Here is a 19,511-nt window from a genome sequence, read left to right as displayed (position 1 = left end):
GACCCCAACCTGAGCTTCCGATCCCATATCCTCTCCATCACAAAGACCGCTTACTTCCACCTTAACTTTTCTAAGAACGTGTTAATGAAAAGACAGAGGATAATCGGGTAGTTGATTTCGTTTTTAGTAATGACCCCGATATCATATCTGACCTCCATGTGAGGTCACGCCTGGGCAACAGTAACCACAATATTAGGTTCAACTTCAAACAAAAATTGTCAAAAATATAATGCTAGTTCTAGATTTCACCAGTTTCAGGTATGGCATCCCTTGTCCCAACAGCCTGGTGCGGAAAAAAAAAATTCTCCTAGCCAGTCCCTTTATTCTTTTGGTGATGACCGTAAACTTCTTATAGTTACTGGTTCACTGACACTGGAAATAGTTTTTCCCTATTTATTTAAACCCTGCATAATTTTGACCATCTCAATCAGATCTCCTTTTAAACCTCTCTGTTCTAGTGAAAAGTCTTAGTTTCTTTCGTCTCCTCACTACTAAAGCTCACAATCCTCGTCAAACTCTTTTCTACCCATGTGATCCTACCGAAACTAGGGACACTATTCTAAGTCCAGATTACCCAATGGGTTTAGCACAGTCTTTTGCATTCTATGGTTCCAGATACAAAACTATGGTTTGTTTGCTTTTTCCATTGCGTATGTATTTGCATTGCCCTTTAATAACCTGTGTCTCCATACACTGGTCCCTCTGTTCTTCCACTCAATTTAAAATCATGCCATTTAAAATATATGTCCATTCCCTATTCTAACCTCCAAAATGTATTACTTCATATTTTTCTACGTTGGACTATATCTGCCCATCTGCCAACCTATCCAAGTCTTTATCACAATTTGCCATAACCCACTCTCCATTTGGTGACATCAGTAAGTTTCAATATTATTTCCGCAAACCATTTGTGCACATAATATACAAGAGCAGTCCCAGAGTACACCTCTCAGCACACTTCCCAGTCGTAAAAAATATATATGTTTACACACAGTTGCAACGGCAGTGAAATTTAATACCATCACTTGACATTCATCTATGATGTATGTTAAAAACTCTGCTGCCCTAACTCGCACCAAGTCCCGCTCACCTATCACCCCTGCTCTTGCTGACCGACATTGGCTCCCGGTCCATGGCCTCGCCCCTCCCTATCTCTGTAACCTTCTCCAGCCCTACGACCTCAGGGATCTCTGCGCTCCTCCAAATCTGGCCTTTTGTGCATCCCCAATTTCCTTTGCTCCACCATTGGTGGCCATGCCTTCAGTCGTCTTGGCCTCAAGCTCCGTAATTCTCTCTCTAAACTTCCCTCTCTCCCTTTAAGTCGTTCCTTAAAATCTACCTCTTCGACCAAGATTTTGGCCACCTGTCCTAATATCTCGTGGCTCGGTGTCAAGTTTTGTCCGATAATACTCCTCTGAAGCGCCTTGGGATGTTTTACTACATAAAAGGCTTTATGTAAATGCACGTTGTTGTATGTAGTAATAAAGTTTAACTACAAATATCGGCACTGATTTTATTTAGTACTAGATTGCCTATGGCATTGTTCCCAGTGAGTTGGATAGTTTTCTAATAATAGGAGGCGCTTTTGCCGTGTTGGGGATATCATCAGGGTCCCTGATTTACAGTAACCGAATAAGTCAAATTCCATTTTTATTAAACGGTATGCTGGGATTTTTACTGATACTTTGGGGATCAAATTCCATGACCCTGTCCTTCATTCTGTGAACGAGAATAAACTTTATTTTACATAATTCCTTTTGCTACGTAGAATCATAGAAAGATTAGGAGGCCAGTCGGCCCATCAAATCCACGCCGAATTAATTTTTAGCCCCCTTAGCATTTTTAAAATGGAGAATTAAACAGACAGTATGCACAACCTATCAATTGGAGTTAGCTATCTGGTACGTAACAATACTAGGTATGGGCATCGTAGTTTAGCTGCACTGGGGATTATCCTGTACTTAGATAACTCTGGGGATAGTCCTGGTTTTGATAACAGTACAATGGGGATGATGGGGTCTAGCAGCATTCAGGAGGAAACCCTTTGGTCTGGCATTACTGGGGAGGGGGAATATGTGATCTGGCAAAACTGTGGAGGGGAAAACGTGATTTTCTCCATTATAAAATGATCACGTTTAGATCTTTTATGTCCACCTGAGCGGACCGGAAGTACCTGCTTTGGACAGCAAAAGCACGCCATATGCAAGACTTTTAAAATCTAGATATTAAGTACCAAATTAGCGCAGGTCGTCCATACGTGTGATATGAATACAATGACCAAGATCCATACTCAAACTCTGTCAAATATTCTTGATATCCACGTTTAAAAGCTTCTGTTGTGTGGTACAGTTTTGAAGGCATTTACCTGGACAAAAGGGGCAGTCACTAAACAAATTTTGGAAAATTTCAGGAAAGAAAAGGGAGTGTGCTGAGAATGACAGCAAGGAAGAGAGAAACCGTATGTACAAACAACTAGCTATGCAAGATGTAAAGAACTAAAGATATTTAATACCAAGCCTGTGGAAAAACAATTTATTTAATTTGAAGATCACCAGATTTTCCATGCCTCCCTCCACACTGGGTTTTAGAGTCAAGAAGAAAATCGGAGACCTGGAAGTGGCTCAGAGAAGCTCAGAGCAGCTTCAAGTAAAACACACACTTCGCCATCAAGGGAAAACCAAGCTACTTTGCATGATGGCGTAAGAAAAAAACTCAACCAAGGCAACTACCTCAGGCAGTCAATGTCCCTTTGTTAAAAAGATGTAGAAAGTGACTGTTAGAAAGTCACAAGATAAAAAAAAGATAGGACCTTCTTCGTTCGACCCCTCAGCCCAGTCGATGTTATCCTTCCAGAATATACAGCATTACATGACTGCATCTCTCTGTCTCTTAATTAAATCCAGCGTCCTGACCTCAATCTCCCAATCCAAACTGTTGATCACTCTAAAGAAATACTCTGTGGTGTCTGTCCTCTACTTGCTCTTCACCAACCTTAAAATGTATTCCCTCTTGCCCTGGGGCATACAGAGTACTATTCCGAGTTTATCCTCTCTATCTAGTCACATATTGTACATAGCTTTGCGTGCAATGCTTGGAGATGTTTCTCAGATGTATTACACTATGCACAGTATTTACAGCACAGAAACAGCCATTCGGCCCAACCGGTCTATGCCGGTGTTTATGCTCCATACGAGCCTCCTCCCACCCATCTTTATCTAACCCAATCAACATATCTTTCTATTGCTTTCTCCCTCATGTGTTTATCTAGCTTCCCCTTAAATGCATCTATGCTAATTGCCTCAACCACTCCATGTGATAGCAAGTTAAACATTCTAACCATTGAGCAAAGAAGCTTCGCCTAAACTCCTTACTGAATTTATAATTCCTTATTGGATTTATACATCCGGAGATTTATAGATATATATATATATATATATAGACGTGATAAGGTGTGAAATAAATTCATGTCTTTCTTGCCTCTAGAGTCCCTTTTGTTGAGGCTTAAAAGTCTCAGCTTTCTAATCGCTCCTCATACCTCTATCACCAGGGATCAGCCTCCTCCATCACCCCTGCACTGCCTCCTCAGCAACGCCCCCCCCCACCACCCACTTATGTTGCAGCACTCCAGGGTGGGGCCTAACCTGAGCACTGCACAGCTTTCCCACCACCTCTGGGGATTTGTGCCAAACCTTCCTGACAAGTGGTCAGCAATCATTACTAAAATTCATGAGATCAGCTAAAACTGCCAAAATTCTAAACAAATGAGGGGGGGGAAAAAAACTACTGCTGTATTTAGTATGTGGAAGGAGGGTAATCAAAGCAGCAGTCTACACTATTGATCATCCTGGCAATTTAAAAGCAGCAGAAATGTATCTCTGTTGTTAAAAATGCTACAGCTGGTTAGAATCACTGCACTAAACATCACCCAAAATAACATACTCAAGAGGGCAGGGTAACCACTGGATCCATTGCTCTTTTAAAAAAAACAGCCTGAGATTTTAAAATTAGCAGCGACCAGTAATCAAACAGCATCAGATTTCAATTAGTACCTCTACAGGAAGGTTAGTGGCACAAGTTTTCAAGTATTGTCTACTCCTTTTAATTCAAAGTACCTGTTAATTCAAATTATCAGCATGCAAGAAAATTCCTCTGATTAAAATTTTGTTGCCCGATTCAAATTGCTGGTCAATTCAGATTCCCTTCCCAAATGGGTCCTGACCATTTCATCTGCTGCTAAAGCTGAATTCAACCTGGTTCCTGGGCTATCCAACCTCGCCTTGCTGGAAAATGTAAATTAACTCGCCAAAGGGGACCGATCCTGTTTCTGCTCCACGAATCATGCACACGATCCAGTCCAGGTCCAATCAACACTGCCTCAAAGTCTCAACAACTAGACGAATAATAACATTTCTCATCATAAATCCAGAGACATGTTCAATTACATTGACCTCTTCTGTAATCTGTACCCAAGCAGGACGCAAAGCTTTCGATGAAAAAATGCTCAGGTGGGGGGAAAAAAAGAAATAATCTGCTGGTAATTGTGTATTTGGTGTTATTGTGGGGTTGTTGACCTGCCTGTAACCTACATAGGCAACAAAGAGGGGGATAGCCGATGCTCTTTTTGAGCAGGTGCTGCAGTACTTTGTCTGAAGCACAGTCTTGTGAGGCAGAAAAGTTGTCTTGATGGTTGATAAGTCAAGTTCTTGCATCTAAAAAGCAGAGCCTACTGCCAGCTGCTTGCGGCACTGTAAATTCTGACAGTCAAGCAATCCAATCAGGCACTGACTGCCAACTCTGAAGCAACGAACCTCGAAGCACGCGAGTTCTCTGTTGCTACCAACTGCAGGCATGAGGTTTAAATCCACTCTTGGTGAAGATAGGAACTTGTGAAGTCCATATTACTGACCAACACAAATTGTTGGTTTTGTGTGGGAGGATGCAGCAGTTAGTGAGATTAAGAGAATGCCCCAAGTGGGTGAATCCAGTGAGCAGAGGTAACGGAGCCAGCCCCCACCATGGCCCTGGTGTCAATTCTGTGGTTGCTGATAAAGTGCCTGACAAATAAGCTAGAATGGAACTAGCACTAGACAAGTAGACAAATGTGTTGTTGGTGGGGTTAGGGCTAGGGGATACGATAGTGTAGTGGTTATGTTACTGGACTAATAAACCAGAGAACACTAGTTCAAATCCCACCACTGCAGTTTGAGAAAGTAGTAGCTTAAAAAAGTATCAGTAAGTGACCATGAAATTGTCAAACTGGTTCACTAATCTCCAATGGGAAGGAAACCTGCCGCCCTTACCTGTTCTGGCTTGTGGTTGCCTTCTGAAGTGGCCTAGCAAGCCATTTAGTTGTCAGGGCAATTATGCATGGGCAATAAACGCTAGCCTTGCCAGTGACACCCGAGAATGAATTTTTAAAAAGGAAGCAACAAATTGACTGAACTCTGTCTCAAGTTTAAATCGCATGCAGTTAAATAGTTTTTTCTGGCATTTAAATGTTTCTGCAGTATTTTATTGCGCAGTTTCATTAAAATTACTTAGTTCAAACCATTAGATAATTCAAATTTTGCGAGCAAAAGATGACTTTCAATTAAACAGGAGTGAACCGTACAGTAAATTTAGAGACAGATTTGGTTATCCTGCTGCACAAGATATTAATGTGATGCATTTGTGAATCATTCCATATTAGTGTGCATAGAAGAAAATTCATCAATGTCACACAAGTGTTAATCTCACAAACCTAGTCAAGGAAGTTAATTAGGAGCCTTTCAAGATGAACCAACTCACTGGGTTAGGCCTCAACTTGTAACTAAACTTTTAAAGATTCATTCTGCAATTGAAACTAACATTTTTTTTTAAGACAGAAAGAAACAAGAGTACCAGAACCTCAGTAATGTGCTCAAAACAAACTTTGGCTGAGGATAGCAGCACTATCTTCATGCGAAAATAAGAAATGAATGGAATACGTTCAGTCCACTAAGGACAGACTGCTTGAATCTTTCAATAAGTGATCATGAATTCGACTACTGTTGACTGCTGCCTCTCGATGGAACATTAAACCAAGCGATGACGCTACACTTACCCTGAAACTGGTTAACCTGCTCAACACGGTATGGATTTTGCTGCTGATCTTGATATTGAGGTGGGGGTCTGGTGAGGTGCCTCTGCAACTGTTGTTCCTGCTGCTTCCTCTGCTTCTCCTGAAACAAGAGAAATAATTGGTTTAGGATTGCCACGATTAATTTCAATCTGTAGACTAGACTTCGTGGAATTTTTGCTGTGATGTTATCATTGCCCAGTAAACGAGATACTCAGGACGCAAATAGCAAAGACTCGCCTGCCAGTTTCTACATGGGAACCACTGGCTTCAAACAAACCCATTACACAATACCAACTATAAAGATAGGTTGGTGCTTTAAAGGAGAAAGAAACTGTAGAAGAGAACACTTTTCCACATGAATGTATCTTTAATATCAATATAAAAATGCTTGCCAGAAACTTGAAAAATCAGTGTACTTTTACATATTGAGGTTCTAATGATTCTTGGAAAGTAACATGAAATTGTATTGTTATAGGTCAGAAAAGTAATGACTTCAGTTTCAAACCCAGCAGCAGATACGATCCCAGATGCCATTAATTCAACTCAGCAACCCTATTTCATCTCTTTCCTTGCCTCCCCATCAAAATCCTAGATAAATCTGTAATAAAATAGGGAATTATTTTGTATTATAAAAGCATACGGGATCCATGGCTTTATAAATAGAGCCATAGAGTACAAAAGCAAGGAAATTATGGTAAAGCTTTATAAATCACTGGTTAGACCTCAGCTAGAGTACTATGTCCAATTCTGGGCAACACACTTTAGGGAGGATGTCAAGGCCTTGGAGAGGGTGCAGAGGAGATTTACTAGAATGGTCCCAGGGATGAGGGAATTCAGTTTTGTGGAGAGACTTCAGAAGCTGAGATAACAAAGACTGTGCATGCTTGCCAACAAGTAATAGGCTGGGATGCCTGTGGTATATCTGGTACCTCAATACTGGGCGTGTGTTTTTGCTGTGTGGTTACTGTTGTCCGATAAACTAGATACTTGGAACTCAACTGACAACGCAGCAAAGATTCACGTACCAATTTCAACATCACAGAATCACAGAATGGTTATAGCACGGAAAGAGGTCATTCGGCCCATCGAGTCCACGCCGGCTCTATGCAGGAGCAATCCAGCTATTCCCACTCCCCCACCCTATCCCCGTAGCCTTGAAAATTTTTTACTTTCAAGTACTTATCCAGTTCCCTTTTGAAGGCCATGATTGAATCTGCCTCCACCACCCCCTCAGGTAGTGCATTCCAGATCCTAACCAAAAAAGTTTTTCCTCATGTCACCTTTGGCTCTTTTGCCAATCACCTTAAATCTATATCCTCTGGCTCTTGACCCTTCCGTCAACAGTTTCTCTCTATCTACTCTGTCTAGGCCCTTCTTGATTTTGAATACCTCTATCAAATCTCTCAACCTTCTCTGTTCCAAGGAGAACAACCCCAGCTTCTCCAATCTATCCACGTAAACTAAAGTTCCTCATCCCTGGAATCATTCTAGTAAATCTCTTCTGCACCCTCTCTAAGGCCTTCACATCTTTCCTAAAGTGCGGTGCCCAGAACTGGACACAACACTCCAGTTGTGGCCGAACCAGTGTTTCATAAAGGTTCATCATGCCTCCCTTACTTTTGTACTCTATGCCTCTATTTATAAAGCCCAGGATCCCGGATGCTTTTTTAACTGCTTTCTCAATCTGCCCTGCCACCTTCAACCATTTGTTCACATATACCCCCAGATCTCTGTGTTCCTTTACCCCTTTTAGAATTGTGCCCTCTAGTTTATACTGCCTCTCCTCGTTCTTCCTAGTGAAATGTATCACCAGAACTAACCCCTCCAAACAAATCCATTACATCATAAAACAGTTTTTCATCTGTATGCTTATTGATGTGGGTGACAATACATGCTTCTCATATAATTTTTCTCAGCCATTAAGTTTTTGTCGCTCTCCTGTTTCTCCACCCCCCACCCTCCCAACTTCATCTCTCCTCAGTTCAGGCCAGTCTGTTTAAACCCATCAGTTAGTTGAATTTCTCAGCTCTTTTTTTCCAAATCATTTTCATTTTCTGCTCATCAGGTGCAGCTTCTCTAACAAAACACACTGCCCCCCTGCTCAAGGCCATTGGATCTGTGCATGGACCCAGACGCCAGTTAAATTTTAATGTCAGGAAAGAGCCAACGGGAGCATTAATCTATAAGATTCTGAGGGGGCTTGGCAGGGTAGATGCTGAGAGGTTGTTTGCCCTGGCTGGAGAGTCTAGAGCGAGGGGGCATAGTTACAGGATAAGGGGTCGGCCATTTAGGACTGAGACGAGGAGGAACTTCTTCACTCAGAGGGTTGTGAATCTTTGGAATTCTCTATCCCAGAGGGCTGCGGGTGCTGAGTCGTTGAGTATATTCAAGACTGAGATAGATAGATTTTGGGACTCTAGGGGAATCAAGGGATATGGGGATCGGGCAGGAAAGTGGAGTTGAGGTCGAAGGTCAGCCATGATCCTATTGAATGGCGGAGCAGGCTCGAGGGGCCATATGGTCTACTCATGCTCCTATTTCTTATTTTCTCAATCTCTCCAATATTTAAAGTTTAAAAACTTCCTAGGCAACCCATAACTTTTTATATTTGACTCTGCACCAATTCCAGCAATATTGCAGCGGTGTGAAGCCAAAGAAGTGAGAGACTATCTCCTCACACCACTTGCCTACATATGCATTGGGTGACTTCACACTCTAATTACATTGCATAGTTAGCATTGATGGGAACTGAATTCAGTTTCCAATAGATGCAAATTGTGCAATATTGTTTGAATCACTTGTTTAAGTTTCCCTCGACAATTTGCAATGCCCCCCACCCCTCCCCCTCCATGTCACGTACCCGCTCTGCCAGTAGTTGCTGCTGTCTCTGCAGGTATTGCTGCTTCTGCTGCTCCATCAGCTGTAACTGCTGCTCTCGTTGCTTCTGCTGATCCATCAGTAGTTGCTGCTGTTTCATGGCAGCAGCCTGCTGTTGGCTACTAAGGTATGCGGCATTTCCATGGTTACCAGCAATAGAAACAGAAGGAGGCTGAGTTCCTGGACCAGATCCCTGGACAGAGTTTGGTGCCCTTGTGACGTTTCCTGGATTTTGATCCTATTTGAATCAAAAAGGGCAAAATCAGAACAAATAAAGGTTAACTTTTTCTTTACAATACTCTTTTACTCAAGGACGACCATTATTAGGAGCCATCACTGCGTATGACAATAACTTTGGACTAAGCCATTACCACAAGGGCACTGATGGCATTAGCTTTGTAGAATTACAATCTGCTAAAATTTTCACAATGTATGCTGAACAACTGATCCAGAATCAGCTGTGGAGCTCTGATACTAAATCAATGAGTTAGAGGATGACAAAACTATGAGACGGTTTAATTCCCCCTTCAGAGAGGAGAGCTGATCCCCCATCTTCCTGGAGGCACCAGCTCGTACTAATGTATGGTTCAATGGACACGACAGTCCTCTGGTACCTCAGCAAGTGATCACTCTTCATGCGTGAGCCTAAATCTCTCAAGGCTATTCAACCACAGATGGCATCAGAGCCAAGTCGCCCAATCCTGGCCTCACCTGACATGCATTTTCCAGCCATGGTTCCCGCACCTGGTCATTACCCACTGACCTATGCAAATTGTGCAATATTGGTCACTACCCACTGACCTATGATCAGTGGGTAGTGACCAGGCGCGGGAACCATGGCTGCAGCAACCTAACTAATGCACTGGGGTAATTTTAATCCCCAAGAACAGGTGGGTTGGAGGCAAGTGGAAAGTTAAAAATAGTTGCTTTTTGGGTCACAACCACAAATTTTTCTGACTTTGCATTCCCAGTGGGGAGCCTGTACTTTCACATGCCCACGTTAAACCCACAAGTGGAGCTGGGTTGAGGTCACGACCCAAAAACAACTATTTTCAACTCCCACCCACCCTTTCTTGGGGGCTATTACCACCCCCACTGACTCAGATCAGCTGGCACAATGAAATCGAACCTGCGACTTCTGGTCTGCATGACTTGATCAACTGAGCTGAGAAAGCCCGGAGTAGATTTTAAATTAAATACAGACCGTCCAGAACAGCATCAAATATACTTCTAAAAATTGATATTTATTAACATTACATCTTGCTTGTGCCAAATTCAGTAATTTGCTTTTGGGCATCAACAACTTGCATTTATATAGCGCCTTTAACGTAGTAAAACGTCCCAAGGCGCTTCACAGGAGCGATTATCAAACAAAATTTGACACTAAGCCACATAAGGAGATATTAGGACAGGTGACCAAAAGTTAGATCAAAGAGGTAAGTTTTAAGAAGCGTCTTAAAGGAGGAGAGAGGGGTAGAGAGGTGAAGCAGTTTAGGGATGGAATTACAGAGCTTAGGGCCTAGGCAGCTGAAGGCACGGCCACCAACGGAGCAGCAATTAAAATCGGGGATGTGCAAGAAGCCAGAATCGGAAGAGCGCTGAGATCTCGGAGGATTGTAGAGCTGGAGGAGGTTACAGAGATAGGGAGGTGCGAGGCCAGGGAGGGATATGAATACAACGCATTCTATTGCAATTCCAGTGCGCAATAAACACAGTACCCATCACTTAAACTCTGAATGCTCACATTATCAAACCACATTAATGCACTTTAATGTGCCTACGGTCAGAAAAAAAATCATAAAATGTATTTAATTGCTCATGGAATGAAGTACTGTCAGTAATGGGCAACAGAATACTTTTGGCATTTCAACATCAAGCCTATGCCAGATATAACATAGGCCCTATGCAGAGTGAAGCTCTCTCTACCATACACCAGTGGGCCTCAACCCAACCTCACAAAAGCACTCTCTCCTCCACTGCAGTAATATTTTTCTAGTAATGGAATCCATTATTAAGGAAGTGGTAAGAGGGCACTTAGAAAATTATAATATGATTAGGCAGAGTCAACATGGTTTTATGGAAGGGAAATCATGTTTGACAAATTTATCAGAATTTTTTGAGGATGTAACCAGCAGGGTAGATAAAGGGGAACCAGTGGATGCAGTATATTTGGATTTTCAAAAGGCATTCGATAAGGTGCCACACAAAAGGTTGTTAAACAAGATAAAGGCTCATGGGGTTGGGGTTAATACATTAGCATGGATTGAGGATTGGTTGACGGACAGAAAACAAAGAGTAGAGATAAACGGGTCACCCTCAGGTTGGCAGGCTGTAACTAGTGGAGTGCCGCAAGGATTGGTGCTTGGGCCTCAGCTATTTACAATCTATATTAATGACTTAGATGAAAGGACAGAGTGTAATGTTTCCAAGTTTGCTGACAATACAAAGCTAGGTGGGAAAATAAGCTGCGAGGAGGACACAAATAGTCCTTTGGGGAAATGTGAGGCTATTCACTTTGGGAGGAAGAATAGAAAGGCAGAATATTTTTTTAAATGGTGAGAAACTAGTAAATGTTGGTGTTGAGAGATTCGTACAAGAAACACAAAAAGTTAGCATGCAGGTACAGCAATTAGAAAGGCAGATGGCATGTTGGCCTCTATTGCAAGGGGGTTGGAGTACAAGAGTAAGAAAGTCTTGCTGTGATTGTACAGAGCTTTGATGAGACCTCAACTGGAGTATAGTGCACAGTTTTGGTCTCCTTACCTAAAGAAAGGATAAACTTGCCTTAAAGGCGGTGCAACAAAGGTTCACTAGATTGATTCCTGGGATGACAGGGTTGTCCTACGAAGAGAGATTGAGTAGAATATACTCTGGAGTTTAGAAGAATGAGAGGTGATCTCAATGAAACATATAAGATACTGAGGGGGCTTGACAGGGTAGATGCTGACACGTTGCTTCCCCTGGCTGGAGTGTCTAGAGCTAGGGGGGCATAGTCTCAGGATAAGTGGGTCGGCCATTTAAGACTGAGATGAGGAGGAATGTCTTCACTCAGAGGGTTGTGAATCTTTGGAATTCTCTACCCCAGAGGGCTGTGGATGCTCAGTCGCTGAATATATTCAAGGCAAAAATCAATAGATTTTTGGACTGCAGGGGAATCAAGGGATATGGGGATCGGGCGGGAAGGTGGAGTTGAGATTGAAGATCAGCCATGATCTTGTTGAATGGCAGAGCAGACTCGAGGGGCCGTATAGCCTACTCTTGCTCCTATTTCTTATGTACTTATGTTCCCTATGTTAGCCATGCTTGTGACCTCTCTGATCGAGTGCCGACTTAATGCCTACAACGAACTGGATTAAAGTTGGACAAAGTCATTTCATGTATGTCTCCTACAACAAAGAGGACTTTTCATCCAGTTTATGCTAGCTTTGAATATAACTCAGGGGTGAGAAGACAGTGCTTCAGCCACTCCCCCACACCATGAAACTGCCTCCCCAACTTCTTACTACCAATTTATTGTTCCTATAACCCTCCACTCCTGGAGGCACTGACTCGTACTTGGATACGGTTTCACAACTGATCTGCGGGCGCCTGGGCAACAAGTGCTACTGTGCTAACAGACTGTGGAGGGCCAGACTGAATCCTCAGGGAGCATCCACACATACACTTCCAGCAGGAAATCACTGACTAGCACACAGGAACTCTGGCCCATTTTACCTTTTGAGTATTCCGGGGTTGGTGAAACCAACTGTGGCATCTCCCCTTCCTCCTCCCCCACCCGCAGCTGGCACCACTCCAATTGCTCAAAACTGTATCTTGAATTTTCACAGGGGGAGGGGGGCAAAGGAAGAGTAGAGACTGCATTACCATTGCCGTCTTTGATCACCCTAATCAGCCATTTACAAGAAACACACACACACACACACACACACACACACACACACACTACCAGTGTCTTACCAACGTTCCGAACCCCTCTCTTCTCTTATCAAAATAGCTTATGAACGTTTCCCCAGCCTCTGCTCCTCAGTTCCTAGTCGCCTGCCTTCTACTCTGTTATCTGCCTTTTTCTGTTGGATTTACATTATGACACACGTTACCCTTTCCTCCTCAATACTGTCCTGGGGTAATTTGCAGCCCCAGGTAAACTTGCAGCAGCATGTGCCTCAGAGTCTTCCCTTCATGGTCTGACCTGTGATGGGATTCAGTGCTGTTCTCTCATTTTCTTCTCCAACAGGAGGCAATGGAATGCTAGTGAAGGGAGATCTTCGCACCTTCCATCCAGCAAGTGCAAGAGCTGTATTAAAACTATTAGTCCTTTTAGTTTTATTTTACTTCCTGTGTGGAGTTCTCTGGTCCCAAGTTAGCAACTGCCCACTTGCACATGAAACATTAACCCTACCTTCCCCTCTCCACAGACCTGCTGACCATTTCCAGCACTTTGTCAAACAAGAGATCACTAGGTGGGGAGTTGCAAGAATGGTTCTCAAGCAGGAGATCGGTCAGCCGACAAAAGAAAGTTGAGGTAACACAGCCTCAGTACAAGTAAAAACCCTTTCTAAACCCACAAATTGCAGCACACTTACACTGCAGAACATGAGTTCTGCTTCTATAGTATAAATCTAAACTGCAGAAGTCAAGGAAAAGGATCAGAAACTAGAAAACCAGGACATGGAGCTGATCAAAGAATAAAGTTTTATCTAATGTTGAGTTTAATATTTTTTGAAAATGATATTGATGCCAAAATACTTCTGTAAAATCAAGAAAAGAAAGCTTCTTCACGTTCCCTTGCTCTGATCTTACTGAACAACACCTCAAAGCAGTCACAACAGCAGCCTCAATCGATGCTGGGGTTAACCAGCCGACTGACAATTCGTGCTCCTATTCTCTCTTTCATTGCAGGAAAACAAATTGAGCTCAGCTCAGTTGAGACGGGGATTAATTTTCTTTTGTTGGGTGGGGCTGAAATGAAACCTACGCTCCTATGCTCACTGGTTCTGATGCAGCACCACCCTAAAATTCCTCCTTAATTATTATCCAATTTAAAGCGTCATGATAAAGATCTATTGTAGTATTGTGGCCCAAAAATAGAACGGAAAATTGGAATAAAAATGTGCATGACAAATTGAAATAAATGTGTGCCTTTCCCCGAAAGAGTGTAATTTTACTATTTACTATATACACATAATCCAAGTGTCGAGTTACACAGTGACAATGTTTGCTCTGCCGTTCAAATTTAGTCATAGCAGATTTGGGGCAATGGCTGTTCCAAATCATCGTAGAATTATGCAGCATAGAAGAAGGTCAATTGGCCCATCGTGTCTGTGCAGGCTCTTTGAAAGAGTATCCAATTAGCCCAACCCCCCTGCTTTTCCCCATAATCCTGCAAATTTCTTCGTTTCAAGTATATATCTAAGTGTATATCATTGCAAATGTTTCTGAGAACGTCAGTAACTTAGAGTTTGAAGACTGTTCAACTTCTCTCACTGGCTACATTTAGTTCCTTAAACTGATAACTGTGTTGCCACGGATGAGATAAACTACATAACTGAGTCACTGTGAATGGAAAGATGAGAAGAGCAAAAAGGACAGATAACATCAACACCAACAAACTGATAGCCTAATATGGCCCACTAATAATACATTTGGAATTGCCCTTCTGCGAGTCTCAAATTGAATTTTTTAATAAAATCATTCATGGGATGTGGGCGTCGCTGGCAAGGCCAACATTTATTGCCCATCCCTCATTGCCCTTGAGAAGGTGGTGGTGAGCCACCTTCTTGAACTGCTGCAGTCCGTGTGGTGAAGGTACTCCCACAGTGCTGTTAAGTAGAGAGTTCCAAGATTCTGACCCAGCGGCATGAAGGAACGGCGATATATTTCCAAGTCGGGATGGTGTGTGACTTGGAGGGGAACGTGCAGGTGGTGTTGTTCCCATGTGCCTGCTTCCCTTGTCCTTCTAGGTGGTAGAGGTTGTGGGTTTGGGGGGGGGGGGGGGGGGGCGGTGGGGTGCTGTTGAAGAAGCCTTGGCGAGTTGCTGCAGTGCATCCTGTGGATGGTACACACTGCAGCCACTGTGCGCCGGTGGTGGAGGGAGTGAATGTTTACGGTGATGATTGGGGTGTCAATCAAGTGGGCTGCTTTGTCCTTTATTTTTAAAAAGAATAATTCTTTGCTTAATGATCAATGGGCAAATACACTGTGTAGTGAGATACTGAGCCATGCAGACCAGAAAGGCCCCAGATTCCATCCTCAGTCTGCGCTGACTTAGCTGATCCCAGCTGTGTGGCGGGCCACTATAATTGGCTTATCATTTAGCTTATAAATGGGGGGAGGGAAGAGAGATGGACAGCCTGATCTGATTGAGGTGTTTAAAATGTTAAAAGGATTCGATAGGGCAGATCCATAGAAACTACTTCCTCTGGCTGAGGAATCAAGAACGAGAGGACATAGTCTTAGTAATTAAAGCTAGGCCATTCAGGAGGGAAAACAAGAAGCACTTTTTCACAAAGAATAGTAGGAATCTGTAATTCTTTTCCCCCAAAAGGCTGTGAATGCTGGGGTACATTTGGAGCTTTTAAGACTGAGATAGATAGATACTTGTTGACTAAGGCCATCGAGGGATATGGAGCAAAGGCGGGTAAAATGGAGTTGAGGTACAGATCAGCCATGATCTAACTGAATGGCGAAGCAGGCTCGAGGGGCTACTCCTGTTCCTAGCCAGGGTCCGTGCCCTGATCTGATCTCCACCCAGTGACACATGCTGGTGTAGACAGTGGCTGAGGATAGTATCATGCTCTGCTGTGATGGCCCCCCCAATTGTAGAATTTGCTGATGCTCACTGTCTAGGCTCTGATATAAGAACATAAGAAATAGGAGCAGGAGTAGGCCAATCGGCCCCTCGAGCCTGCTCCGCCATTCAATAAGATCATGGCTGATCTGATCCTAACCTCAAACCTAAATTCATGTCCAATTTCCTGCCCGCTCCCCGTAACCCCTAATTCCCTTTACTTCTAGGAAACTGTCTATTTCTGTTTTAAATTTATTTAATGATGTAGCTTCCACAGCTTCCTGGGGCAGCAAATTCCACAGACCTACTACCCTCTGAGTGAAGAAGTTTCTCCTCATCTCAGTTTTGAAAGAGCAGCCCCTTATTCTAAGATTATGCCCCCTCGTTCTAGTTTCACCCATCCTTGGGAACATCCTTACCGCATCCACCCGATCAAGACCCTTCACAATCTTATATGTTTCAATAAGATCGCCTCTCATTCTTCTGAACTCCAATCTGCTCAACCTCTCCTCATATGTCCGCCCCCTCATCCCCGGGATTAACCGAGTGAACCTTCTTTGTACTGCCTCGAGAGCAAGTATGTCTTTTCTTAAGTATGGGCACCAAAACTGTATGCAGTATTCCAGGTGCAGTCTCACCAATACCTTATGTAACTGCAGCAATACCTCCCTGTTTTTATATTCTATCCCCCTAGCAATAAAAGCCAACATTCCGTTGGCCTTCTTGATCACCTGCTGCACCTGCATACTAACTTTTTGATTGATATGAAGAATGAATATTTGGATGAGGTTGTAGAGCCTTGCCAGAACCCATGAAACCATACTCCAACATGGGGCAATGCCTTCAGCAAAGGAGGGGAAAAGAACTAGAGAGGGAAAGAAGGAAAAACCTGGTTGCTCTTAAACATCTGCTCTCCAAGGTCTTTTGAGGAGTTTGGTTATAATTGAAAGCCTTCAGGGATGTACAATAGCTCCAGCTCGTCACAGTAGCACTTGTAGCAGAAATGAGCATGATACTCTTACCTGACTGTGTTGTAGAAGGGGTCTGTACGTAATGCCACCTTGGGGGAGTTCCTTCTGTTTCATCAACAGCATTCGCTTCTGCTCATCGCTGAGGTGGGAAAGCTGCTGCTGTTGTTGCTGCCGCATATACGCAAACATTGCAGCTTTGTTCTGGTTAGGTGCCACTGCCCTTTGACTATTGTCCATTTCAAAATGAGTCAACCGTTTAGTGTTAGCATAGCTCAGCAGAGTAGCCTGGCTGTTTGTGGAGTTTTGACCCAAACTGGTAGGCTGGTGGCTCAGCATGCCAACGTGATTCGGCTGGAGGTAGTTACCGCCAGCTTTCGGAGAGCTCTTTGGCGGCATGCTGGCTATTGGAAGCTTCTGGTTGAAGTCTTGTTGGTACAATGAAGGGCTGCTGGGCTTATCTAGGCTGTAAGGCCCACCAAGGGGGCTTTGGGCAGGCGCGGACCAGTTTGGTACCTGATTGGGCGAGGGGTGCTGCACTTGTTGCTTCTGCATAAGTTGTGCTCTCTGCTTCTGGTTAGCGGCCATCTGCTGAAGTTGCTGCGCATGAGAACGTTCCACGGATGGTCCCGTCTTCCCAGGCAATAAAACACTGGACACAGGCCTTGTGGAAACTGGAGCTGCGCCTGGAGCTTGTGCCATAGCTTGGGAGACACCAGTCACTGAAGGGGTGGTATTAACAGGAGCCATGGATACACTTGAAAAGGAAGATCCTGATGGAGAAGGTCTAGTTTGTGGAGACCCCGTTTTTTCGTGTTCGAAGGAGGATGGAGAGAACTCAGTCTTTATAATTATGTTGTCTGGTAAGGATGTTTGATCAGAAGAACCTGTGGGTTCAGTGTCCTTCTTCTCTTCAAAATCCTCATTGAAGAGATCCTGTATATCTTGGTCCGGCACAGACCTATTCAGCTCATCAAACAACTCCTGCCATTCTTGTTCATTCAAATTGATATCTGGGAACATGTTGTTCTGGGAGAGAGAGGTGCCTGTTGGGTTCATGCAAGCCAAATCCAGCACAGGCTCCTGCTTAAGTTCTTTAATGAGAGTGAACCCATCACTATTGTCACAGTTCCCATTCATCTGCACATTGCAGTCAGGAAGACTTTCCTTCTTCAAGCTATCTAATCCCATGGGATGGTTCCCATTGCCCTGCAAACTGTCCGCAATGACAGTTCTTTTGTCCCGTTGGTGGAGTGGAGACATTGGTGGCATGCCATTAGAGGATCCATTCACTGCAAGTAGCACCGATGCATCTTCCCCGTTCAGTCGGAGTTTCTTGGTCCCTAAATAGCTCCCGTCTCCAAATCCATTCTGTTGATCACCATTCAAAGGAGAGCCATCAGCCTTTAATTTCCTCTTCACCGAGTCCTGAATCTGAATTAAAACAAAAAAATTCAAAATTAGGGTAGTGAACTCAAGGAACATTTAATATCTGATTAATGTTCTGTAATCAATCAATTTTAAATAAGATTGATTCTTCCTGCTCATATTTCAGCCTTTTTTTGAACAATCCAGGCTTGACTAAACCTTCAAACTTGGTCCACACAAGACAATCTTAGCTTTATCCGCAACAACTTTTCTTTTAAAAATAACTATAGACTAACATTCGTGACAATCACTAGCTGGAAAGTTTGAATGCATCATTTACATAGAATTACATAGAAACAGGCCATTCGGCCCAACAGGTCCGTGCGGTGTTTATGCTCCACACGAGCCTCCTCCTACCCTTCTTTATCTAACCCCATCAACATGGGGAGGGAGAAGGTTCACGTGGAGCATCAACGCTAGCATAGACCAGTTGGGCCGAACGGTCTGTTTCTGTGTTGTAGTTTCGATGTAACTCGATATCTTTCTATTCCTTTCACCCTCGTGTTTATTTAGCTTCCCCTTAAATGCATCTATGCTAGTCACCTCAACTACTCCTTGTGGTAGCGAGTTCCACATTCTAACCGCTCTCAGGTTAAAGAAGTTTCTCCTGAATTTCCTATTGGATTTATTAGTGACTATCTTATTTCTGGCCCTAGTTCTGGTCTCCCTCATAAGTGGAAACATCTTCTCTATGTCTTCCCTACCAAACACTTCCATAATCTTAAAGACCTCTATCAGGTCACCCCATCAGCCTTCTCTTTTCTACAGAACAGCCCCAGCCTGTTCAGCCTTTCCTGATAAGGATAACCTCTCAGTTCTGGCAACATGGTAGTGAATCTTTTTTGCACCTTCTCCAGTGCCTCTATTTCTATAATATATAATATGGAGATCAGAACTGTTCACAATACTCCAAGTGTGGTCTAATCAAGGTTCTATACAACTTTAACATAACTTCTCTGCTTTTCAATTCTATCCCTCCAGTGCTTTGTTTGCTTTTTCATGGCCTTAATAACCTGCGTCGCTACTTTTAGTGATTTGTGTATCTGTACCCCCAGATCCCTTTGCTCCTCTACCCCATTTAGACTCTTATTATCCAAGCAGTATGTGGCCTCCTTATTCTTCCTACCAAAATGTACCACCTCACACTTATCTATATTGAAATTCATTTGCCAATTACACACCCATTCTGCAAGTTTATTAACGTCTTCCTGTATTTTAGCACAGTTCTCCTCAGTATTAACCAAACCCCCAATTTGGTGTCTTCCATAAATTTTGAAATTGTACTTCAGATTCCAAATCGTTTGTAAATTTGAAGTGATCCCATCACCGATCCCTGTAGAACACTTCCTAA

At 43.3% G+C, this 19,511-nt stretch overlaps 1 protein-coding gene across 1 annotated transcript in view; it reads right to left on the bottom strand.

The window, feature by feature from the left end:
* Positions 1-19,511, bottom strand: part of maml1 (mastermind-like transcriptional coactivator 1) — a 70,219-nt gene that overhangs the window by 8,211 nt on the left and 42,497 nt on the right. Inside the window, exons 2-4 of the mRNA XM_067995971.1 lie at positions 16,787-18,166; positions 8,961-9,215; positions 6,083-6,200 (exon numbers count right to left, since the gene is read on the bottom strand). Coding sequence (XP_067852072.1) covers positions 6,083-6,200; positions 8,961-9,215; positions 16,787-18,166 — 1,753 coding nt within the window. The remainder of the gene's footprint in view (positions 1-6,082; positions 6,201-8,960; positions 9,216-16,786; positions 18,167-19,511) is intronic.

The sequence above is a fragment of the Heptranchias perlo genome, chromosome 14 (genome assembly GCF_035084215.1).
Source record: "Heptranchias perlo isolate sHepPer1 chromosome 14, sHepPer1.hap1, whole genome shotgun sequence".
In the NCBI taxonomy this organism is placed as follows: Eukaryota; Metazoa; Chordata; class Chondrichthyes; order Hexanchiformes; family Hexanchidae; genus Heptranchias; species Heptranchias perlo.
The sequence above is the reverse complement of the archived record's forward strand: the minus strand, read 5'-3'. Positions and strand labels throughout refer to the sequence as shown.